This window comes from Vigna unguiculata, chromosome 7 (genome assembly GCF_004118075.2).
Source record: "Vigna unguiculata cultivar IT97K-499-35 chromosome 7, ASM411807v1, whole genome shotgun sequence".
Lineage (NCBI taxonomy): Eukaryota > Viridiplantae > Streptophyta > Magnoliopsida > Fabales > Fabaceae > Vigna > Vigna unguiculata.
In genome coordinates, this window is record NC_040285.1 from 1,580,500 (window position 1) to 1,605,814 (window position 25,315).

General features: G+C 31.8%; 3 protein-coding genes across 7 annotated transcripts; 1 reads left to right on the forward strand and 2 right to left on the reverse strand.

The window, feature by feature from the left end:
• The first annotated feature begins 5,314 nt into the window (after positions 1 to 5,314).
• On the forward strand, positions 5,315 to 9,032 carry LOC114192260 (protein WVD2-like 4). The gene is made up of 9 exons (XM_028081921.1): positions 5,315 to 5,611; positions 6,553 to 6,748; positions 6,848 to 7,198; positions 7,284 to 7,345; positions 7,530 to 7,607; positions 7,761 to 7,839; positions 7,921 to 7,992; positions 8,105 to 8,212; positions 8,397 to 9,032. The coding sequence occupies exons 2-9, from the start codon at positions 6,557 to 6,559 to the stop codon at positions 8,829 to 8,831; spliced, it is 1,377 nt and encodes a 458-aa protein (XP_027937722.1). The 5' UTR covers positions 5,315 to 5,611; positions 6,553 to 6,556; the 3' UTR covers positions 8,832 to 9,032.
• An 857-nt stretch (positions 9,033 to 9,889) lies between these two features.
• Positions 9,890 to 15,575, reverse strand: LOC114190979 (putative RNA polymerase II subunit B1 CTD phosphatase RPAP2 homolog). 3 transcript variants are annotated; one of them, XM_028080085.1, is made up of 8 exons: positions 15,399 to 15,537; positions 14,765 to 14,821; positions 13,835 to 14,455; positions 12,807 to 13,589; positions 12,527 to 12,720; positions 12,167 to 12,430; positions 11,190 to 11,348; positions 9,890 to 10,518 (listed from the first exon to the last, which is right to left on the reverse strand). In XM_028080085.1, the coding sequence occupies exons 3-8, from the start codon at positions 14,421 to 14,423 to the stop codon at positions 10,414 to 10,416; spliced, it is 2,094 nt and encodes a 697-aa protein (XP_027935886.1). In that variant the 5' UTR covers positions 14,424 to 14,455; positions 14,765 to 14,821; positions 15,399 to 15,537; the 3' UTR covers positions 9,890 to 10,413. The 3 variants fall into 3 exon arrangements, with proteins under 3 accessions (XP_027935886.1, XP_027935884.1, XP_027935885.1); XM_028080083.1 differs by lacking the exon at positions 14,765 to 14,821 and having other exon boundaries at positions 15,399 to 15,575; XM_028080084.1 differs by lacking the exon at positions 14,765 to 14,821 and having other exon boundaries at positions 15,307 to 15,537.
• Positions 15,576 to 19,185: 3,610 nt separating this feature from the next.
• Positions 19,186 to 23,112, reverse strand: LOC114192489 (E3 ubiquitin-protein ligase RHF2A-like). 3 transcript variants are annotated; one of them, XM_028082227.1, is made up of 10 exons: positions 22,990 to 23,110; positions 22,811 to 22,895; positions 21,606 to 21,740; positions 21,446 to 21,492; positions 21,206 to 21,268; positions 21,022 to 21,121; positions 20,579 to 20,937; positions 20,386 to 20,490; positions 19,945 to 20,303; positions 19,186 to 19,564 (listed from the first exon to the last, which is right to left on the reverse strand). In XM_028082227.1, exons 2-9 carry the CDS (start codon positions 22,814 to 22,816, stop codon positions 19,997 to 19,999), a joined length of 1,122 nt encoding a protein of 373 aa, XP_027938028.1. In that variant the 5' UTR covers positions 22,817 to 22,895; positions 22,990 to 23,110; the 3' UTR covers positions 19,186 to 19,564; positions 19,945 to 19,996. The 3 variants fall into 3 exon arrangements, with proteins under 3 accessions (XP_027938028.1, XP_027938027.1, XP_027938026.1); XM_028082226.1 differs by having other exon boundaries at positions 19,190 to 19,564; positions 20,001 to 20,303; positions 20,386 to 20,487; positions 22,990 to 23,112; XM_028082225.1 differs by having other exon boundaries at positions 19,190 to 19,564; positions 20,001 to 20,303; positions 22,990 to 23,111.
• Between the last annotated feature and the right edge of the window lie 2,203 nt (positions 23,113 to 25,315).

Genomic DNA, 25,315 nt, shown 5'->3' on the forward strand with positions numbered 1-25,315 from the left:
TAAGTGAGCCTGAATTGAATGTGAAAGAAATACATTGTACTAAAACAAATATAAATCTTAATTTTTTCTTCTCTCTAACATTAACTTTAAGATTTTGATCACCAAAGAATTAGTGTTAATTGATGATTAATAAATTAAAGATCGTAAATATTAATTCCTTTTGTAATTTTCATGAAATAAAATATTACAACTTCCAATCATCAAAGTAGTTGTATGAAAATGAACTTGATGGCAAAAGGATTCATATGAAGTAAGAACATAATAATGGTCATTTACATAAAACAATATATAAAGGCTATAAGTTGCAAGAGAAATTGTATTATATGACAGAGGCCGTTCGATCCGTTCGATCGTAAGTTACCTTAAATCATTTTAGAAAAATTATCACATCAACAATTTAAGGAATCGATTGCTTGTAGTGGACGATTTTCGACCGTTTATCTTTGAACCGCTTGACCGATTTTGGCTAAAAATATCAACAGGTCATACAGTACAAAAAAAAAATATTTATAATATTACTAAGTTATTATCTATATCAAGTTTAGTGGGAGCACTAAAAACCTTTTGTTTTCTTCCCTCTGTAAAATCATCTTATGAGCTTAAATCATTCTTTCTGAAAAGTTTTTATTCACTTATTTTGAGGTCTGAATCATATGAGAAGATTGAGATGAGATAACGTACAAGTGTATTAATTTCAAAATCCACTAAAATGAATTAAAAATCAACTAAACCTAATTTCAAAATATGCAGAAGAAGGAACACCCACAACAAAATGGAATTAGACAACAATAAGAATAATACAATTGTGAAATCCGATATGAAGCAGAGACACATGCATGGATCAAATAATTGTGTGACATTCGATTGTGAAGAGTGGAAGAAGCATTAGTTACTTGTCCAATGCCATGTGTGAGTGTTGCAGATGCTATGCAGAACTCCATCAATGGTGTGGTCCACCAACATCTTCACCCATGCAAACCCTAAATCCATGTCTGCGCGTGCAATCCACGCGCTGCCGTGATCCCATTCATTCACTTTCCAACTTTCAACACATACTCTCTGCCTTTGTTTTCCAATGCAATGTATCATCAACAAAATCCACATCCAATTTTATTTATATATAGATAGAACAAGAAAATGTACCAAAGAAACAATCAAAACAAGAACAAAAACAAAAAGCATGCAACTGATATATAATCATTGTTCCTTCGGAAAGAATTAAAAGATTCATAAGCTAACGAATTTTCTGGATTTTGAAATAAAAAATAATAAAAAAAGACTTTGAAAATAGATTTTTTAGTTATGGGATGAGTTAGGGAGAGTGGGGGTTTGGATTAAGAAAGGGTAATTTTTTATTTTTATTGGGTATATACTTTTTAATATATGTTTCAGATATAAAGAATTATCACCTATTTAAAAACATTGAATTTGTCCTTATCTTATCCTCGTTACAGCTTCTCATATTTGGTCTTTTTTTTTTTCTTCCGTTTGGTTGTCCAGCTGATCAGGTACTTGTCAATAAGATTTCGATACTTAACTCAATTCAAGTCCGTTCAGGTGAATGCAATTAATGTTGTACTAAATGCGAAGTAAAAGTCTTTACCAAATTACGTTGGGTTTCTATTTATAGTGTTTGACATGGGCTTGTGATTAGGGTTTTCTTAATCACGACCCAATTGTTTTTTTAAACTTGATTACTGACTTATTTTACTTTAATTTATAGTTATCTAATTCTAGTAAGACCGACCGACCGACCGGATCTGAGCGTGTTGTCGAAGGTCACATTTTTATGTTATGGTGACAAAATTCTACTAATAAATTGGGACGCTACCAATGTGGTCGTTCAATTACTTGGGTGTTGCAGTCGAACCACGACTGCTTGGGTTGTGAGCCTCTTAAAAAGTACTCCAGAGAAATTGTCACATCAACAAACCGCGAGATTATCCGTCCATATTGGGCGGCTTTCAACCGCTTATCTTTGGATCGATCAACTCAAGATCTGGTTGAAAATGTTAATAGGTTATACGGTACAATATAATTAATATAATGATACAAATGAATACCCTGTAAAAATTGAAATTTTACGTAATAAATAAAAGACATTTGTGTTTGTCTGTTTACTCATCATGACTTTCTATGAAAATGACTAATTTTGGTAATTAACATGTTTAGTTATTGAATTATTTTTAAGTTGGTATGTAGCTTAGTTTATAATTAATCTACACCTGTTTACGTAGCTTTAACAAAAAGTTTCTTATTCCATTTTTTTTTTATCTATAAAATTTTAGTTAAAGAGATTCAACCTAATTTTTGAAGATAAACGTTTAAAAATCTTTACATTATCATATTATTTAGATTAAATATTTAAAATGAAATGAATTTAATTTTTCTCAAATTATCAACGCAAGAAATAAATGAAAAACAATAATTCGCACCGGAATCAATCATGCACACACTACTCGACGAAAAAAATAAATAATAGAATGAGAAACACATTTCTCTTCGTTTTTCTTTTTCCTTTGGATTTTTCTAGTGGGGATTTATACGGTGTTCTGGAGAGAATATAAACGAAAGGATGCTGCCTTTTATGACCGTTGATATAATAGTATTTAATTTAAGTGAAAGGGCGAGATCTAGAGTTATAATATTTTATGAAATTTGCAGTATCATCCCATCCATTATTGTTATTATTATATCACTAGCAACGATGAAGACCAATAATTGGAGAAGCTTTCAGAACATCTTTCGTTATGTTAACTTAGAAAATTGAATTAAATTTTCATCGTTAAAAATTAATATAAAAATAGAATCCATTAAAAACTAATTACTATATAAATAAAAATTATTTTTGAGATAACTATTAGACGCAGCAAAAGTTATTTTAAAGTCTTTATCATATTATATATACTTTTTCTTTGTAAAATATAACCGAATAAGATATGAGAAAAATGTCGAAAATTAAAATTTGTAAATTTTGTCCTATTATACGAATGATGCCATATTATTATTAATACTAAACCAAATATTTTAATTACGTGTACCTGAAAATGAAAAGTCGAAAATGGAAGACTGTGTATTACATTAACAGAAATGAAACTTATGACAACAAAATAAAAATTTGAATTTTCTGCTGAATATTTTTTTACTATTTTTAAACTATGTTTTTATAATATATTAATTATTATTAATTTTTACATTTTAAAATATATTAAAAAAATGTTTAAAATATTAATATAATGTATTTTTAATATTAAACAAAAAACAACACAAAAAATTAATAAAAAATCTAAACTCACAAAATAACCAAAATTGTGTGAAAATGGTGAGAATCAGAGTCTTAATTTGAAAGAAAATAAAAAGTGGGGCACACCAAAACGTGGAGAATGATTTGGATTTTGGACTGACATGGACGGTGCTGATTTTGGCTTCAGATCACAGCAACCGTTGGATCATCAACTCAATGACAGCTCACACATGGTTGGCGCCAGGTGCTAAGCCTAACGTGCGAACAATCACGTTCCACGGTAGTGCCACGTCACTGCAACCCTAATAAAACACCACTTTATCAACATTGTTTTTTGTCACCATAAATATTACAATATTAATTAACACAAAAATCACAAAGGTTGCTATTTTTTTTTCTAATACAGGAGATCATAACGTGTGTTCCTATCTTTTCACGATATTCTATTTTATTAAATTAAAAATTAATTATTGTAATTGTTAATATATTTTTTTTCATATATTATTTAAAACATTTAAAATTAAAATAAAGGAAATTTGAAATTTATATAAAAATATATAGAATAAGGTGAAAGTTATTGAGAAATAATCTGAAAGGAATAAAAAAAGAAAATAGTATACATATATAGTAAGAATTTATTAGGTAGGAGTGGAATTGTGATAGTTACACCTATCACTGTTGGCTTATAAGATAAGAGACACAAATGTTGGCCCCAAAATTCGTGCTTGCATTTTCATATTCCTAAACACTCACTTATCTTTCCTTTCATTCCTTCCCTCTCTTTCCCTCCCCATCTCACTTTTTTCCCCTTCTCCATTACAATTAACACATATTTTGTTCAAAGTTCAAACTCACTTGAAATCTCATATAAAAGAAATATTATATAAGGAGAAGATTTATAAATTAATTATCATAAAATTTTGAAACTGATGTCTTGATTTTTCATAACTTATTGATACTAAATCTCTCCATATATCTAATCAAACTTCACATTAGTATCATACTGATGATGAAAACTCTTATATTTATTGTTAGTTTCGTCAAAAGTCTTAATCATTAATCAAAATATAAATCTTTTTACTTAAGAATATAATTATCTATATGTCACGATTTGATTGTGATCTGGTTCATTTAGTCTTCATCACGGAACAATCGATTCATGTGCAACATTTATTTGTAACCAATTCAAGTGTATTTTTTTTCTTCTTTTGTTTCTTTTAAATTTAACTTTCCATAAAAATTTAAATTAAAATGAGTTCAAATTTCACATTAATTAATTGAAAAGTAAAATAAAATGGCTAATATATAAATAAAAACATTAAAACATATTGTATCAAGGTTTAGAATTAAAAAAGCAGACTAATGAACTATTCTTTCTTCTTTATTTCTGTGTTTCCATTATGCAGAAACACCCTTTAGCAACCTCCTTTTCTTTCTCTTTATTCTCTGATATTATTATAAACAAATTTTGCTGGCAGTGGCACCCTCTTCCCGGAGTCAGTTTCAAGCATTGATACAAATCATTTCTTTTTTGGGGCTACATAGACAGATACAAATTATTTATTTATGATCATATATGAACGCAATGATTGATTAATTAATCTTTCTAATGAATACCTCACTAATTAACTAAACATTAATCACATGCATATAGTGCACATACACAGACAACATAATCATTTTATTTTTGTTAGCACCAATAATCCAAATCATCAATTATCTCAGATCATCAAACAATAAAACAAAAACATTGCAAGCATGTTGTCTTTTAACTTTCGATTCCACCAAATAGTTTCACCTCAAATGCTTAGGCAATTGTCAGTCACAGTAAAAAAAAAAAAGAGAAAGAGTAAATAGTAGATTTCCTGCAGAAATTATCATGAATAATGGTAAAGTTAGAAGTTATGTTAGTTGGTGATTTATGATGGATTGATGATGTAAATTTTGTTAGATTTACCGTGTATATGAAAATTGAACATAAAGAACATAACATAACAAAACAACATAAGACATAAAAATATGAATAAGATTCCTGTGACAGTTACATGTTGAGGGAGTGGTAGAAGAGTCATTGTGGCAGTTCCTATCTATTCCACTTCATTGAAAGCTAGTCCCACTTGAGCTTTCTTTCCACAAATCTATCTTGCATATCTTCAATGAAAACCTGAGTGTCACCAACTCCATCTTTCAGTTTCATCTTTCACATACACTTAAAAATCCACTTCTTCTGGTGCTTCTAATCCAACCCACCACAATTGAAACTGTGTTCTGCATGTTACTCTACCAATCTTTACAAAAATTCAGTCTTTGAATTTCTTTAGTCCTTTTTATCAATCAGGGCCACAGACAAAATCCCAGGTTTAAGAGGTACCCGTAGTGTGTGTATTTGTGTCATCATCTATTGCATCTCCCAGTTCTGAATTCCCACATTTGTGTTTGTTTCCGAGATGCATTTTGTCCTTTTCTTATTCTGATTTGGATTCTGTGTATCTTCTTTTGTTGGATTGCGTGTGTTTTCAATAAAAATCAAGCTCATCTTATATGGGTCTGTGTTACGTGTTAAGATCCAATGTCATTCTTTGTTGTTTTTTGCTTTTGTTGAGAGAAACTGTAGCATTGGATTATGAGGATTTGAGTGCAGGAGGTGGAGGCAGAAGAACAATGGAATGTTCATTGAAACTATATTATGTAGCTTCGTTTTCTTTCTACTTATCCATCTTATTTCAGGATAATAGTTGTACAGAAAGAGGTGATGAAAAGTGAGTCTAGATTTGTGTCAAACATTGCAAAATTGCAATGAATTCAAGTGTTATTTCTGGTTTCTGTTAGTAGAGAATTTGTATTCAAGTTGAGAACTTGAAGAGGGGGAATGGAAGGAAATTTTTGCAGAGAATGATCATTAAGATGGATCAAGGGACACTGTTTACTCCAGTTACATCTGTCCTTAATAGCACTTTCATTTCAGAGAATGTCTACAGGAAATTATCTGAAATTCTGAGTAAAATCTATAATTTGAGTGTGTTAGCTTTTGTTGAATTGCAATGGCGTATACATATATATGCTCCTTGCTGCAAAACAACATGGTGTTAGTCGAAAGTGTCGCATAAAGTGGATGAGAGATTTGATAGTTCTTCATTGGTTTCATCTTTCACTGCCCAATGATTCCCATCATGAAATTTAATGGGGTTAAGAGTCTGATCTGACATAAAAACACTTAAAAATACATGTTTCTTGTCTTTAGTTATTTGATTCAGAAACCTTTACTACTTTTGTCATCTTCAAACTCAACCTTGTGTCACTGTTTGTAGCACAATGGAATCTGAAAATGGAGTTGCCATGGAGGACGAGAAACATGTTATTGGGGAAACAACTAACGAGAACATAAACAAGGAAGCTGAGAAAACTTGCAATGCTGAAATTCAGACCACGAATGAGGCATCTGAATCCATTGTAAAAGTTGAAGGGCCCAAATCTACAGCAAGTAGAAACTCAAAACTTGCCAAGGTACCTCTAATGCATCAGAATTGTGTCTTCAATTGAACTATTAATGATCATTTGTAATCATGATCTGCCACCTAAACTAATTCATGTGAACATGGTTAGGAACATGGTGGCAAAGGTGATGTCGCTTCAAAGAAGAACAAATCTGTCACCAAAGACAAACCCAATTTGAAGTCCACAGCTTCATCACCTCAAACACACAGGCCAAACCTCTCCAAGAGCCTTTCTTTCCCAGCCAAACCAGCTGCTAGAGATGCCATGAAGAAAAGCATCAATGGCAGTCTTGTGAAGACAGAAACTAAGCATGTTAATGGGGCTAGAGCTCAGCCTTCCATTCGTCGTTCAAGCAAGCTGACAAACAATGAAGTTAACTCAAAGGAGTCTGAAAAAAACACTGGAAATTCTAACCATAGAACCTCTTTAACATCCATGAATAACCTTAAAACCTCTGAGGTACAGAAACAATTTTCCAACTCAGTTTCTTTCATAGCTTCTCTTCATTAGTCTCCATGTTCATGACTTCTATTCTGCATATTAGATTGGAGAGTCCTCTCCGGCGGTGAATGCGGTTTCCAAGAGCCTTACATCTGAGGCATCCTTGTAAGTCTTAACGTCTCAGATTTGCTTAATTTTCTTTATGTTGTTGCTAGGTTCTATATCAATATATTTCACTCTATGGTGAACTTAACTCTAGTGAACACTCAATACATGTAGGAGATTACTCTGTAATGTATATCTATTTGCTGAAGGGATTACCACCTTGTGGTTTTTTACTTTATTGCAGACCTGATGATCAGATTTCAACCCCAGCAAAAACTGAAAAACCAAATAAAGAGGATGATGATGCTCACTCCACAACTTCGTATGATTTGTGACACTACTACTTTCAGTTCACTATGTTGTCCTTGTGTATCTGCCAATCTCATTAGGATTTCAATAATGTTTCACAAAGAAAATGTCATACCTCTTTTTCCTTAGCTAAAATGTTCATGAAATCTTGTTTATGTGCTATCAGAAGTCATACTCCTCGAAGGAGAAGCAGTGGTTCTGGATTTTCCTTCAGATTGGAAGAAAGAGCTGAAAAGAGGAAGGAGGTGACTGTTAAAACCTTGCGGCCTATTGATGTTAATATTGAATATTCCCGATATTGATCCTGTTTTCTCCTTTCCCCCCAGTTCTTCTCAAAGTTAGAAGAGAAAATTCAGGAAAAGGAAGCAGAGAAAACTAATCAGCAAGAGAAATCAAAGGTGTCAAAACCAACAACTAAATGAATTCAGTAATTTATGTTCCATGTGGTTTGAGCTCCCATTGCCAGGTTATCACCTTTTTTTCATTTATCTTCTTCTGATTTTGTGGCAGGAAAACCAGGAGGCTGAGATCAAGCAATTGAGGAAGACTATGACATTCAAAGCCACTCCAATGCCAAGTTTCTACAAGGAACCTCCTCCAAAAGTTGAATTGAAGAAGGTAATTTAACCACCACATGCTCACATAGCTGTTAATGCCTTTTAAAATTTGTTTTTCTAAACCTTTTGTGGCAACAGAAGCTCACTGTCATAGTAATACAAAAGAAGGTTCATGTTATGGAAGTAATTCTTAGCCAGAGAACCTTTAATATTCATTATTTTGATGTATTTTATCTACCAACTAGATACCTATAACACGCCCAAAATCTCCAAAGCTTGGAAGAAACAAAGGATATGTTGTGAACCATTCAGATGATAAATCCTGTTCTAGTCCACATGCAAAACAGCAACAGAATGATTCAACCAAGGCAAAGGTAAAGGGTACTAATAAAGAAGTGATTTCAAAGAAACCAATCAGAAAAACTCAAGCCAAGGTGCAGTCTCAGGAAACTGCAATTGGAAAAACTGAGAAGAATCCTGTGAAGTCTACTAAAATCAACCAAGATGTGAAAGCAGGCACAGGAAACAATGAAGAATGCCATGATCCACCAGTTTGCAATTCTGAATATCAAGATGACATGGAGCTAGAATCCAAAACTGAGCTTACTCAGAATGGTGCACTGGTCTTAAATTCATCCACACCCGAGATTGTATCATACGAGGTTACTGTGGGAGTGTAGATTCACATATATATAGCCAGAGAGTATTTATATAAACATAGGACTCCTTGTTACCAGTTATTTCATTGTTGTTGTGAATATAGAGATTGTTTCATGTTCATTATAATCTTGTATTGCATTTGAAGATAGGTTGATTGTTCTTATATTGAACTGTTGCTGTTTGTAATGAATATTTTGTTAATTCATTATTTACCAAACTGTTCATGTGTCTTGCCTCTGATTAAGTGAACATTTTTACTGAGACAATTTTTCTTTGTTGCTTCCCATGATGAAAAGCATGCAAGATGATACCCTTCCATGTTAATTGTAAGGATACTTTCATCCATCACATAAATCAAACTTACAAATAAAAAACTGAACTTGTAGACAATGTTCAAGGAAAGCACTCCCACTTTAATTTGCTGAAGTTTAATGTTGTTTTGGATTTGGCATAAGTTTTATACTGTGTTTAGATATGCCTAAAGTTGGCTTGAAAGTTGCATAAATTTATTTGATGAAATTCAACTGTCTATCGATATTGCTTCCAATTTTGCCGATAGTTAATGCATACTCAACTACACAGAAAAATTAACTAAAAACCATTGATACATAGAGAACTTTGAGTTATTTAAATTAAAGGACCTTAAAGAATTACTAATAAGTTTGGAATTGATAGAACTAAAATAAGTCTTGAAGAAAAGAAAAAACTCAAATTTTACTTTTAAATTTTCTTTAAATAGTAACACACAAACAAATTGTCTTACTTCAAAATCATTTCAACCAGAGCTACTTTTTTTTCCAACTAATGTGGTTCTTTAGACCACTTTTCCCATGTTGAATACAGAACCAAACATGGCGTTAGTGTATACATAAATTCAGGTTGAATCATAATTCGCTTGTTTGGATTCACATGCTAAAAATTGATTTTAAGTTGAAAAACTTAAAAAGAAAAACAAAGAACAAAATTTTACTATTGCTTTTAATGTAAAAGCACAAACATATATCACTTCGGTACTGAAATCAATTTATCAGTTATTTATTCATACTATTACATTATTTATTATATTGTTGTATATGGCTGTTTTAATTGTCAGTATTATTGTTCTCACAAGAATCACTTTTACAAATATCAATTTCATCCAAAATTGACCATACTAATAATCATCCAAATACTGATACACGCTCAATGTCTTGCAAACCAAAAGTAATATGATCAATCGGCAAAATCCAATGGACATCACTTCAGTAAAGGAATTTGGAATTCTGTCATTTTTTTTTTCATGTGGTTGTCCCCATCCTGACATGACCTCAGAAGAAAATCCAATGGACATCTTCAGACCCTTCTACAAACTGTCTGTTAAATCGGACTATTTTAGATTTTTTTTTGTAACTACAATATTTTGGAACAATATCAATTTTACATTCATCACTCCCTCAAACCAGCATAGAACATAGAGAAATCTGATTTCAGTGTTGCTCGAGGCTTAGTATTATTGTCATTGCATGTTCTTTGATATTTATGAACACACTCCATTGAAAGGTAATTTTTCAATTCATCATTGGCCTATTTATGAACAAACTCCAACGTTTGGCCTATTTCTTGTCATGCCCCACTTTGGGCAGAGATATGAGGTGCCCGGCCCAGTGGTACTACAAGATCCTTCAAAATCTCATACTCTTCTATTCCTATTTGAGAACCACTCAAAACCTGTTTCACCAAATCAATAACAAAACAATGGTTAACAGATATAAAAGCATAGCTCAAAATTATACATCAAAATCTGGCATGACAAAACAGATAAAACAACAAAAGAAAATGATATTATTAGGCTCCAAATTCCAGCTCATATACGTATTTTTGCAACCCCAACACTACGTAGGGAATCAAATTAAAAGGAAAATAAAAATAAAAATTAGCCTGGCATTACAAGATGGGAAGCCATTGGAGTGCAAACAAGAATTTCAAGTCCACAGCCATGGTAGGAGAACCACACTACATGAACTAAGTTATGGAATAATAAATGTGGCGGCATCAAGTCTAAAGCTGAAGGAGAAAACATTAAGCACATCATCATGGCTAATTTACGATGGGTTTATGTTGCTAAGCTCCCATTTGAACCATAAACAGAAAACATAACATTTGTAAGGAAGTGCAGATGAAAAGTAACCAGATTTAGCAAATGAATAATAGAGATAAATGTTAATTGAACTACCCCAAATCAAAAGACCAGTGCAGAACAAGAGTTTGTCCCTTTTTGGCCAGAATATTTGTACAATCCAACATAAATATGTAATGCTTCATGCACATCAAACAGATTCCTTCTATAATAATGTATATAAAATAGTAAGTCAGTATGATCTAAACAAAGGGTCTCTCACCTTGTGAAACAAAGACCTCCTATCCGTCATGTATGAGATAAGAGCAGGTATTTTGCAAACGGACAATGCATCAACAAACAAAAGAGCAACCACTTGCCATTGCTTTGTTCTGAAAGCTGGAAGTGCATCCACAAATGACATTGTCTCCAGCAAGCATGCCTAAGAGAAAGTCATTAGAACTAACATATAACTCATTAACTCACAAACAAGTCATCGGGTAATATTAAAGACTTCTATCAATATAGATATGAGGTTTATATCTCAAACCTGTCTGCAACTCATAGCCTTAATTACACTTCATAAAAAAAAAAGGTAGCCTCGTGCTAATGTGCTTGGACGCAATATGTGAGGGATGTACAGTTGCCAACCTTGCCTTTGCAAGAGGCTGATGTGATGACTTTTGGTGCCAAGACACCCTCTACTTCCACAAATTTAAAAACTGATTCTCAAAATTATAATTGTCAATCTAAAGCAGTTAAAGTGGTGCAGATGCTAAATCTATGTAACAGGGATAAATCAATTTAGTATTTGTTTCCAGAATTGAGAAGTCAATATTTGTTACGTGCCAAAGACCAATTCAACTTGGTATCTTCCAAATATTGCAGATTTCCCCTGAATTGAGCTACTTAAAGATTAAGGAATTGAAATTGTACGGAGGAAGTAAATGAGTACAGGGTGAACACCTCATTCCCAAGCAATTTATATTTTTTTCAATTACATGTACTATTTATCCTTCAGCCCATTACCTAACTTCTATGTGACTCTTATTTCAAGCAATACCCATATCAATTTGCACAGATTATACGATATGATTTTGCCTTTTTCACCGTTTAATAGTCCATTTTAGTATCATAAGTCCCAATGAATAATATAAGTATACCAGATCAGACCTCCTAGAGTATAATAGAACTGTAATGACTCAATGGACAACCGTACTAATATAAACCACAACAACACAGATAACTCAAAGGTCCTACCATCCCTTGCTCCAAGGTGGATATTGGTATTGGCAGTCGAAGCCCAGCAACAAGTGCAGGAAAAGCTCGAGCAAGACAACCCGCTAATGTTTGCTTTATTTCAGATGACCGACCATCTGACAAGACAACTTTGCAAGGATATTCTCTCCCATTGACTGATAGGTATTCTTCATGAAAACTTTCATCCCTTCCATATATATATGCCAAAGAAGATGATGTCATCCACGAAAAGATGGCATTCCACATAGTTGCAAAAGGTGACAACTGAAGTTATGCAAAAAAAAAATCGCAAGGTATCTTAGAATATTCCGTGAACACTAAAACAGATTGGCATTTTCTAAAAAATTTGACTAGACTTACTGTCAAACTGAAACCCTCTGGTGGAGCATCAAACCATGAGTCATCAGATTCAAAGAAATCAATGTCCGAAACTCCAGGCTTTCTTGGCCATTTCACAGTAACTGAATCATTTTGTAGTATATCAGCATCCTCCATAGTACCTTCCTCAACAACATCATCTGGCCGAGGCAATATAATAATTCCAGCTTCAGAAACTGCACAAGATCCATTGATCGATGAGAAGCCCTTTGTAAACCAATTAATATTTAAATAGATAACTCGTAAAAGAAACAGTAGTTACCAGCATCAGTGACGTCTGAGTCTCCAGATGCAACTGCTTCTGATGCTTGGCTTAATGCAATTGCACAAGCTTCTGCTGATGCTTGACGTAGCATATTCTCATCATCAGCAACATCTACGTTACCTAGTGATTCATATTCTTTTCTAATATCTCCAAATTCTTTAACCTCACAAAGATCTTTATTCCCAGCACCATTGATTTTCTCATCCGCCCAAGTAACAGTGCGGCTAGGTTTCTTTTCACCAGCAGATTTAAGGGAAGATTTGAGTTTAGTCTCACACGACCCACCCACTTTTTCTACTTGGAATTTCTCTTTAACATTGTCAGGATCAAAGTTGGAAGTGGAAGCACCACCGTTAGCAGTAACTCTACTTGTCTCCCCTTTACCTTGCACTGATTTCCTTGCGGAATTATTCTTTTCCTGATCACATTGTCTTTCTGATATGGAAACAGAATGTGCATCTTTCTTCTTACTAGCCAGATTGGGAGAGGATTTGACCACTGCTTCATATGATTTGGATAGTTCCTTCTCTTTTTCTGAGGTACTTAAATTTAAACCACTCTTAAAAGATGAAGACAGATCTTGAATGCTATCCTCATCTTTCCTGACCATTTTAAGGCCAACCTTTTCTGGTTGCCTGTCTACAGCTGTTGTGTCTGTTTGACCTGGGGATGCTTTTGAAATACTATACTCATCTTGCATAATAATAGTACTCACGAAGTTCATCTCATTGTTAAGCAAATCTTCGTCATTGTTTGACTTGCCATGACCAGCTTTGGACCCTGCAATGTACAAGCAAAGCTCACTTTGTTGAAAAGCAAAAAAAGGATAAGAATCAGTAATTACACTGTTCCATTTCACAGAAACTAAGTTCTCAGCTTCACCTTCACAGTCTAGGTCATAAATCATCCATAGGCCTAAGAATAAACATGATAATAAACAAGATACTCCTAAGCAAGAAATAACATATGGCTATCTCATTATCTATGGTTTCCCACTATTACCTAGAATACCAGAAGATCCTAACCTTTTTTAACACTTTTCCGTGAACCCTTAGATTCACGCTCCCGTGGTTTTGGAACATATCCCTCAATTGCATTTGATGGTCCAACCCACTGCTCCAGAGACACCTCCCCACTGCTTGTTACAGTTTTCTCCTGGATTTTCAAATTGGACAAACCTAAATCTCCATCCTTTCGCACATTTTCTGTTTGTTCCAGATTCAAATTCTCAAATAACTTAAGTACGTTGTTTAGCTTTTCTGGGTCTAAAGCTGAGCATCTCTCCGCTTGCAAGCTCCCAGCAAAAGCTTTGCTGCTAATAACACAATTTGAAGAACAAAACAGGTAAGTCTCTTGTAGGTCATAGACCTTGTGCTCCTTCAGTGAAATCCGGTATCTACCCTTCCGAGGGCGCTCAGACGGCAAAGCATTGCAGCAGAGTGGGTAACCACACACGTTTGTGATGGACCGTTCAGTTACAATATCTTCATAGTCACCCCTCGACATCAAAGATCCAGCAGCAAACAGTTGATCTTCATTTTGAATGCCTTCAAGGAGTAACATTTGCAATTTGAAAACTGCATCTTTGACAGAAACAGCTTTGTCCTTTGCCATAGTACAGAAGCTTCAGAACCAAATATCTAGAACTGCATCATGCACAAAGCACACTAGAATAAATTCCTTCAACAATTCAACCTAATAAAATTCAAACTCGCAAAACAAAATCGTAATTCAGTTAAAGTACATAATCGAGAAAGGAAAAGAAATCATTGCATTGAAAATCAAGTGCACGTTTGGATTAAATTTGCAAACATACGTTTTAATCAACATTAAGTCAGCAAACTGAGTTTTCGAAACTAGCACTAGTCTTAACTTCTACAAAATCGAGTTTTCATAAAAAAATGTTAATGCCTAAATGTGTTTTTGAAGGTAATAAAATCTAATATGTTACAAACCTGAGTTTACTCGCCAAACTGAATTGGAAGCAACCCAAACTGAAAACCAAACATAACCTAAGTAATACAAGAAACAACATCAAAAGAAAAAATATATTTAAACCATTTTATGAGAACCCTCATTACTCATGATAGTACATGTCCAATATCTGTCTGTACACAAATTGCCCTTTTCACCTACTATAGACAACAAATTCTCATCAAGTTACAAGGGTGAAGGTGGATAGGCTTAAAATTCTTCCCCAAGACTCGCTCTCATAAAACAACGAAATTTAAGCAAATGAAAAACAGAAAAACGAAACCACCCTTTTCTTGTAAGGTGTAAGAGCAAAGTTTTTAAAGAGATAGAAGAAAAGAAATCCTCTTTAGAGTACCAATGTTCATTCTATTTCAATTAATTCATCAAACACAGTTAATACTTTACAAGTAGTACACAAATTCAATATCGCACAACACACCCCATTCGCAAAAAACCAGAAAATTTTCCATAAAAGTCCCAATTTATTCAACAATAAAGTGATAAATCGTAAATCGAGTCACACCATGTACAACTGGACTCGAAATTCGGTAGCACGCAGAAAAAAAGAGGCCACAGAAGAAGTAAGAGGAAGGGTATTGAAGAAACTACGATTACGTGCAAGCGGGAGAAAGCAAAAGATTTTGGGTTAAAAAATGTTTCGCTTCTTCCTCAGTTCATTTTTTCTTCTTCACGACGACGGAGTTGGAGAACAACGGTTTCATAGTCCAAATTAGGGATTGGGGTTCTAGTTTCTATCTTATACTCATATTGAATAGTCAAATCCCTATGTGGCTTTGATCATACTCTGAAAATAAAAATAAAAAACGTATCAATAACTTGAGATAACTTTCAAATATTCATATTGTATGTGTATTTATTTTAATTAAATAATAATTTAAACAAATTAAACTAAAAGCTTAAAAGAACACTCTAGATGACAAAAGCATAAAAATGTTTCAATAAAAGAAGTTAGAATTTTTAATCTTTAATTTTATAAAAATACATACAAATAGTAAATTCAAAATATTTATAAATGGTTTAGAGTGAGTTTTATATTTAAAAAAGAAATCTATAACCAATAAGTTTGATGAGCTTTTGTCCGTTTGATCCAATTATTTAAATATTGTATTTGTATTAAGTAATTTACTATTTGTAAGGAATGAAGTTATATAATAGGAATAAATTATGAATTTACTTTACAATTTATGATCATTATTACTTTGAACATTGGTTAATTAAACATTGAATAGAGTTTTAAAATTATTTCAAACAATTTTTGCAAAACATTGGTGGGTGTTGTCTAAAGACTTTGAAACCAATTGACAAACTTTTCATAAAAATCTTTAAAAGGGATAACCAATAATAGAAGACTCGGTTAGTAGAAAAATTAGTGAACATTTAGTTTATACCAATTTAAGTTTATGTTCAGTTTTTCTTTATAACATGCAAATGAGTGGACTAATTACAATAGATTATATAACAATATAGTTATTTTATAATGACAAGCTTGAAAATATATTACGAATGTACATTATTTACTTTTATAGTCATAATTTCACCAATTTTTTATCAGTAATAATTAATATAAATTTAAAAATTGACTATAGGATTGTTTCTATCCTTATAAAAAAAATAAAGATATCATTATATACAACATTAAAGTGAAGCAATCATAGAATAAAACACAGAAAAAAAGATAAAGGTCCACATCCAACAAAAAATTGACAATTACAGACGCATCCAAAACGGATATCCCGACAGAATAACAAAGACCTTTTATAAATAATAATGCTAAACACTAGGAAGATTGGAACTTTTTTTCATATAAGTTCATGTGAGAAGTGTGCATTTCATTAATCATATATACATGTTGAAACTTTCTTTTATACACCTCCTAAATTGGATTCTTGAAGCTTGCATGTGTGTGACTTGACTTTATGCTAACATCTTTTAAGAAAGTGTTTGACTTTATGTTGATACCTTTTATTGTTGCACTCAAAGTATTGTAAAAGATAACATTCATGATGTTTCTATCAATGTCATCTTGAGCACACAAACTCTAATGATTTGTGTGTTATGTTATAATCATCATTGGAATGTGTTCTTGCTAAGTTTGTTTTCTTTAAATGTCATCTCATCCAAAAGTGTGTCTCATGTTAAGAACTTGTGTCAAATGTGTTCATGTTATGTCTTCTTATAAGACTTTTAACACCAAATGTTTAACATTAATTTGAACTCTTTCATATACCTATTTTCCATATATACAAACTATTAGACTCATCACATGTTATTATTTGTTTTTATCAACACATGGACATCTTAAACATGAGATTAAGATTTAAACTTATGACATGTCATATAGAGTTATTTATGTCATAACTAATTAGTAGGAGAATAAAAAAATGAGTTCATAACTATTTAGCTAAAATTTGACAAAGGTTTGTTATTGTAATCATGGAATCATAGTTTTCAACTATAGAAAAATATGAAAAAATAATTCTCAAAATGACTAGTTTAATAATATAAAGGTGAAAAAAATATAGAAAAAAGACCATTTTATAACAAAAATAGCTTGAAAATAAACAAAACAAGCTACTTGTTCTACCAAAGGCGAAGTAGAAATTTATGTCAAAAACACTTATTTATTTTTCCTTTTCTCTTCTATTTTTTATTGTCTAGTAAAACATGTGTCTCTTTTGAATCATTTCGATTACATGCCTATAAGAGAAAAAAAAACCAACCAACTTCATTGTGGTGGTTAGTTAATTTACGAACATGACAAAGATGTGTTCATGATTGTCTCATGCCTTGCGGTGTAGATATAGAAGATGACATATGTGGCGAATGTGTCATCAGTCAAGCATGATGTAAGGACTTGGGTTTTATGACGACGTCCTGAACCCGACTTTAATGGATCCACTCATATCAATCATCTTCATTTACATTGCCTTGGGGACGACATACGGACTACCAACCCCTCAGGTTCTAGCTCTCAAAAATGATGAAAGTCTAAAGTCCAAAGGGAGGACACTGTCCTTGTTTACATCACCTTGGAGGCGATATACAGACCACTAACCCCTCAGGCTTAAGCTCTCAGTAGTGATGTGAGTGTAAAGTCTAAAGGATGGACATTATCCTCGTTTACATCGTCTTGGAAGTGACATAAGACCACTAGTCCATCAAGTTCAAGTTCTCAATAGAGATGAAAGTGTAGAGTCTTAAGGAAAGACATTGACCTCATCTACATCACCTTAAGGACGATATATAGACTACGACTACCGTTTATTTTAATTAATTAGTTAAAAGTTGATAATAACTTTCAAAATATCTATCTAATACTTCAAGATTCTTTCAAAATTTATCCAAAGTCATCTAATCTTCTTTGTTACTCTTCCTCTTTTCAAAAATACATAAATGCAATCAAACCAATTAGAATCACCCAAAATAAAACTATGTATACCAACCCAAACCAGGTGATATAGCTTTTTATCTTATCTTTGTCCTAGCTTGCACAATATTTTACCACTTCTTTTTTGTCAAAAAATTTCAAATGTCTTTTAACTACGAAAAAAATAGTCACTAATAACTTATTAACAAGAAAGAATAAAAAAAAAAAACATAAGAACTTAGTTTATTCGTCATAATTCCATCGAAAAAAAATAGAGTAATCAAAAATATACATTTGCTAGGAAATATTTCTATGGCAAAAATTTGCAAGGGTAATTTTTTTTCTCCCAAATTTCTCACTATCATCCCATGATTATTACAAAATGAATTAAATGATCTTTTGAAATAAATTTAGTTTGGTTGGTTAGGAATGGAATATAGCAGGACTTTTAAAATATTTATCTTTTAAAAGATTTTTTGAATTTAAAATATTTAAAATAAATTCATGAATTTCTAAGATTTAAAATAATTTTACAAATTTTCAGAAAACATTCAAAAATTGCAAGCTTGTGGAAAAGTAATAAGATTCAGATTAGAAAAAGCAAATCTAGTATAATTTCTCAACCACATTTTAAATAAAAAACTTCATGTCAAATATTTGTCCTTTGCACATTAATATTTCCTTGTTCATGCTCAAGTTTAAATAATAAATTTAAAATATAGTAGTAATTATCTAATAATATTAAATAAGAAAAATCTTTCATATCAAGTTAAAAATTCATTAGAACACCATTATTGGTGAAGAAAGATAAATAACCATAACGCAACTCTTTTTTTTATTGCAAAGAAAACAAACTAATTAAACTAAGAAAAAAATATTAACTTTATTCTGGCAAAAAAATAACCCTGATAGTGACAAAAACTTAAAAACTATACAAAACAACCAGTGCAAATTGTTGATCAAAAGATTTAAAACAAAAGGTAAAAAATGTAAACATTCCAGAATGGCCACAACTTCAGAACTGCAATCACCGGATTTTACTTTTAATTCATAACAGTATGATAGCTTCAGGTTTTCCCAACGTGAATTTCAAAACTAAGCTTTTAGCTTAAAGTAGCAGAAACACCAAGAATTCAAGTTGCCATCTTGATATCTATAAAGTAATTTCAAGGACAGATTATGAACATATATGGCAATATACCTAAGATTGGAGAAATTTCATAACACTTTCTCCCTTGGTTCATACCTTAAATACTTACTTCCTACAGTTCCCCGCATATAATATTTACATAAAAGCAAAAGCTTTTTGCTTCATATCCTATTTTCTTACTCAAAGCCAATAACCTCCATCAGCATATATTCCTCACCATGTCATATCTGAGCAAGTGCTTGCCTGAAAATAATACAAAAACACTCAGTTGAGAAATGATATCTGATACACACACTAAACATTTCTTATACGTTGTAATCAAACACCACCACTAGTGTAAAAAGTACTGTCTTTCAATCATTAACCACCATGAATGAACAAGTTAACTTCTGCAAACACTATCTTGAAGTTATACTAATGATCATCTTTAATTGGTTGATCAACTTTTAATATACTAACACCAGTGTAACTAAAAAACTCAGTAGATATTTTGGACTCAGTAAAATATTTGACACAGATAGTTCACAGAAATTATTAAACTCTAAAACTTAGTTAATGAATGAATGAAATCTCCATTGATTCTGTTGTGTGGCAAAAAAGTGTAAACTAAGATCAAGGCTCACCTTCAAACATGATATGCTGAGCAAAGATGCATGAACAGAAGTAAACTAGAGCTCACTTTGAATCTGGGACGGCAGAAAAAGTAGCAGAAGAATTACTGCCAGGAAAAGAGTTCTCTCCATGAACTTCCACATTGTTTTGGTTGTTGCTGGTCTCTGCAACGGAATGATTTGATACAGAAGTGCCTGCAGCGTTCTTATTTTCTCTTGCAGTTTCAAGGCGCTCAATCAATCGGGACACACTAGCAATTTTGGCATTCAGTTCTCTCCTAACTTCAGAACCAAGTTCTGACACAGAAGAATTAGGAGAGAACAGCCTCTCCTTCCATCCCCTTGTGCCCTTTGAAATTGATTCTTTGTATCTTTGTCACAAGAAAAATCACTGGATGAGTCAACCTAACAACATATAGAATTTGCAGGCACAAGGTTTCTGTGAAACTGTACCTCATGGATACTGCATTAAATTTGGAAAGGAGAGAATCTGAGAATGATTGTTCTGATGGCTGTGGTTCATCATGGCTTGCAGGCAAGGAATGAGAGGCAAAGCTTCTACAAACACGTAAATATACAATGTATAACTTCACATGATCACACACCAATAATTACCACAAGAAAATAAATATTAAGGTCTAACTACCCATTGGAGTGAGCTCGTTGAAGATTTGTTGTTGGGACCGTAGAGGCAGAAGTAAAAGAAGAACTCCGAGTTTGTACTAGGGGCCTCTGCTGTGGTGATGATTGCTGTGTTCCATCAAATATAAGAGGAGCAGATGGATTTCCTGCAGGAATTGCAGCTGGTTCACTTCCCCCTCCAGTAACTGATGGAGGTGCACTAGGATGAGTTGCGTACACAAAGGAGTGTACATTGCCAAGAGAAGATGACCTAGATCGTTGACTTTCCCTCCGACCAAGAGGGTGTGCTCTCCTCATTGATGCTGCAGCAGCTAAATGTCGAAGGATTCGCTCTTCAATATCAGAATCACGCTCCACTGGTAACTGCACAAGTAAGAAAATTGCTAGCATGTATAGATGGTGGAAACAAGATGTGCTAAAAACTGATTGACAGACAGACAGACTGACACGCTGAAATTCGTGCTGCGAAAGATGAAAAATTGAAGCATTTCTGGATGGCATATTCCTCAAGCTCCTCTCCTGCTCTACTGCCTCGAGCAGTTCTTGACTGTCATGAAATTCATAGAGTTGTAAGAATATAATCATGAAATGAATCATAAAGTAGGCCATAATAAGAAAAATCCTTAACTACCTGGTAGCATCCTTCAAGCTGATAGCTTGCCAACACATAGGGCATTGAGAGCTTCTCTGGCACCTGCATACAAACAACACATAGGGTATAAACTTTGTTGGAGGTAGCACTTGTCGAAAAGTTACAGTTAAAGTTTTGGCAAAGTCCCACCTACCCAACTCTAAGGTTGACACCATAATATTAAAATTAAATTAGATAGCTAAGTTTTATGAAAAAAACATGAAAAGTATTAAAATGTACCATTCAAGAATGCACTGCAGATGGAAGTCATGCCTGCAATTAGTGACCTGGAAAGAGAGACAGGGAAAAGGAGTAAACAAATGCTTTCCAAATCAAGCCATCCTTGCTTATAATTCTATTTGTGAAAAGAATAAAAGAAAGCACAAAAACTGAACATTACAGTTGCAGGATCACTTTTGCTAAAATTTTCAAGGCATATGCTGCAAGAATCATCACATGCGTCTTGAATCCCCCCTTCCACAAAGGCTGCTGCCGATGTCAAACGGCTTTCAGTCTTGCCTCCCATTTCTGGAACCTGTATATTTCAGAGTTCTCAGAGTCAAGATGAAATATTTTGAGCCATTATAAGCAATCTCAATAAGTAAACATAGTATCCAGGTTACTCCCCAATATCTATTAAACCAAGTGAAGGTAGACAAGGAAATGATGCAGTGATAATACTAGGCTAATTCTGCTTCACCAAAATCTCAACTAGGTTGAGCCAAATGCACAGTCCCTCGCTCTGAATTGTGGCAAGCACAACCCTCAGCACAAATTACAAAAACCTTACCGTAGAAAGTTACCAAAGAATTCTGTTGCACATACTTTTTAAACTAAAAGCAAAACAACAAGAACAACATCACACTCAGAAATATCATTAACAAATTTCAAATTGTTGTTGTTGCAATTTCCTCACAATCCTTGATGTTGTGGAAAATTGAGAGCGAGAGCCTAAAGTTCTTGATATTGCAGTCACAATTGCAATTTCATTTGCAGAAGGTTTTAGAAAATGTTTGATGACAACAATCTTGGCCAGTACAAGAATGTATCTGGGCTTGCTGCAAATGCGGCTGAATTTTTCTGCAATTTCCCTCAATGTCAAAGAATCACGATGAAACCACGACCACAATTTAAAACCTTGACCTTTATTATCAACCATGAAAATAAACGCAGTTTCCATCAGCCCTATGCACCCAATTAAGCTTTAGGAACTCTTCGAAAAAAGACTTCCACGGATTGAGCAAATAACTTCAAACAATCATCAGTTTTCCCGCTTCCAACTATCAAATACCTATCCTTCCGGAACATGTTCGATCATGTTTTCCCAGCAATAAATGGATGCACATTTGATTAACTTTCATAATTATCAAAATGAAAAGTAAAATAATCATCGGTGAGATCACAACAAAATCCAAGAAAAGAAAAAGGAATAGAAACATTTTGCAAGAACACGTCAAAGAAAAGGATCACCGAAAGGGGGCAAATCCAACCAACCCCAGATTAAAAAGCACCAATCTTTACAACTGATATTGCACAAGGAATCACGAAAGAAACAAAAAGACACGAAATTTGATAAAAAAAACATGGCAAGATTCAAGTAATGACCTCCATCGATAATAGGCAAAGGCCCAGAAAAGAAAAAGGGCCCAAGAAACGGAAGGAAGAGGCCCTGAGAAGAGAGGATGAAACCCTGAAATCAGAAAACAGAGAATGCAAGAGATTGTGATTAAGTGATGAAGAAAAAACGAAGGGAAAAAAAGAAAAGGATGACAGTTACAGTTTACCTTGTAGGATGTTTGGTGGGTTTGTGGATTTGTCTACCAAAACAATTGTGCGTGTAATGGAAAAAAGACCCCACACCTTATGAATAAAAGGCTCACTTTTTCAGGCTTTCTCAGCCTTACAATAATGTCTCATTCTGCCATTTTTATTTTCTTCTTTTTATGGTTTTTCTGTCACTTCAACTTCTGTCTAACAAAGTTTTCGGATTAAATTCAATTATTTTATCATTGATTTTTAATTCACAATTGACATTTGAACCAATAAATAGTTGTTTCTATTTTTTTCTTTTCATAATTTGTTAATCAGGTTTTAAAAGGTCAGAATTAATCGAGTGGTTATTCAGAAATATACTTAATAAAGCTATTTTTTCTTAAAATTGTTTAACAAATAGTATATTTAGAATGGACTTCAACTACTTTTTGTTAATGTAAAATTTTAGTCTCTGTAAAATTTCAACAGCAAATTTGTTAATTTAAATCTTTAAAATTAAGTTATGTTATTCTACCGTTAGTCAATTGTTAATAGAAAATGTTAAGATACTTGTGAGAATGAAACATCTTAAAGTTACTCATAAAATTTCAAATAACATAAATAAATGTAACCGAAAAGTTTATTGAGAAAACAATCCCAAAGATTTGGAACCAAAAGATATTAGCTATAACTATTGAATAAATATTTTCAGTTTTTATGTTTATGTTGGCTTAAAAGTACTCAATGTATTTGTGACATCGTGATCATCAAATAAAGTATTTTTTAATTAGGATTAAGTATTATTTTAGTACATAAAATTAAGATTTTTTTTATTTAAAATTTTGATATATCTTAAATTTTAAAATTTTAAAATTAAATAGATATAATCTTTTTAATTTAATTACATTAATTTTTTTAATATGTCAAATGTATTTTATAACAAATATTAATATAAGAATGTATATGGTGTAAACAACTTAAAAGACAATTATAAAACATATTTGATACATGGAAAGAATTTAACATATTTTAATTAAAATTACTATATTCATCTATTTTAAAAATTTTAACATATTTTAATTAAAATTACTATATTCATCTATTTTAAAAATTTGAAAATCAAAATATATGTTTTATATACAGACAGATTTATTCTAATTTTACATAAAATCCAAAATTTTAAAACATACTTAATCGTAAAATTTATTATTAGAATATGAATACATGACATTACTATCATCGATACATATTTATATCATTAATGAAGGGATTATTTCTTTTATGTACATTTTTCTTTTTTTATTCTTTATGTAAATATTATTTTAAACTACTATTAACATGTTAGTGATAATGTAAAACTGACATGAAAATATTATATAAGAGTATTAATATGAAAATATATCTTAATTAAGTTTTAAATCACTTATAAATTTAGATACTTTTAATTATATTATAAATAAATTTTTAATCTATTAAATATTCAGAATTTTTATATCTTTTAACTAGTCTCTTTCCTTTAACTTGTTTATAAATTGAATAACATAATTGTTATTTTATTTTATTATCTTACTTATTTGTTTTTTTGTGTTAATAAATATAAAATTTTGTAATTAGTATAAAATAATATTGTAACTAACATAAATTAATAAATAAATTTTATTATTTTTATTGAAAATATGTTGAATAACAATGGCAAATATTTGATTCTTGTAGATAATGATATGAAATTAGGAGTATGACCAATCTTTTTATCTAACATGTCTTCAAAATAATAAAGTCACTTAGCTATTCTAAATATCATTTCATATTATCCTACCATCTCATATTTCTTAACAAATATAAATAAGTAAACAAGAGAATAATAATATAATAAAAAAACTAAAATTTTAATTAAAAGTATGAAATTTTGAGTCCACAATAAATAAATAAATAATTAAATAAATTTTAATTTAAAATAACTGAATTTATTATAAATTTGAAACTTAATTAAACCTTAAAATGTTTAAAAATTATTTATAACAAACTCTAACTAACATAAATTAATGTAGTACAATAAAGACTTAAGTTTCAACAATAAAAAATATTTCAATACCAAAAATCATCTTTATAACTATTTTTAATATTTCAATAATGCTTTAAGTTGTACAAATTTTAATTCTAAATAAATAAATAAATAATATAACAATGCTAACTCGCCATTTGGGTGATACAAAAAGTCTCATTTACATGTCTTAAGAAGTCAAATAAACAAAGGTCCACAGTACCATTTTTCACTTTATGTGTAAATCAGTTGCAAACCACCTTATATTTGACATTTTTTTCATATTAGGTTAGATATTAAATTTACTTCAAACTCTA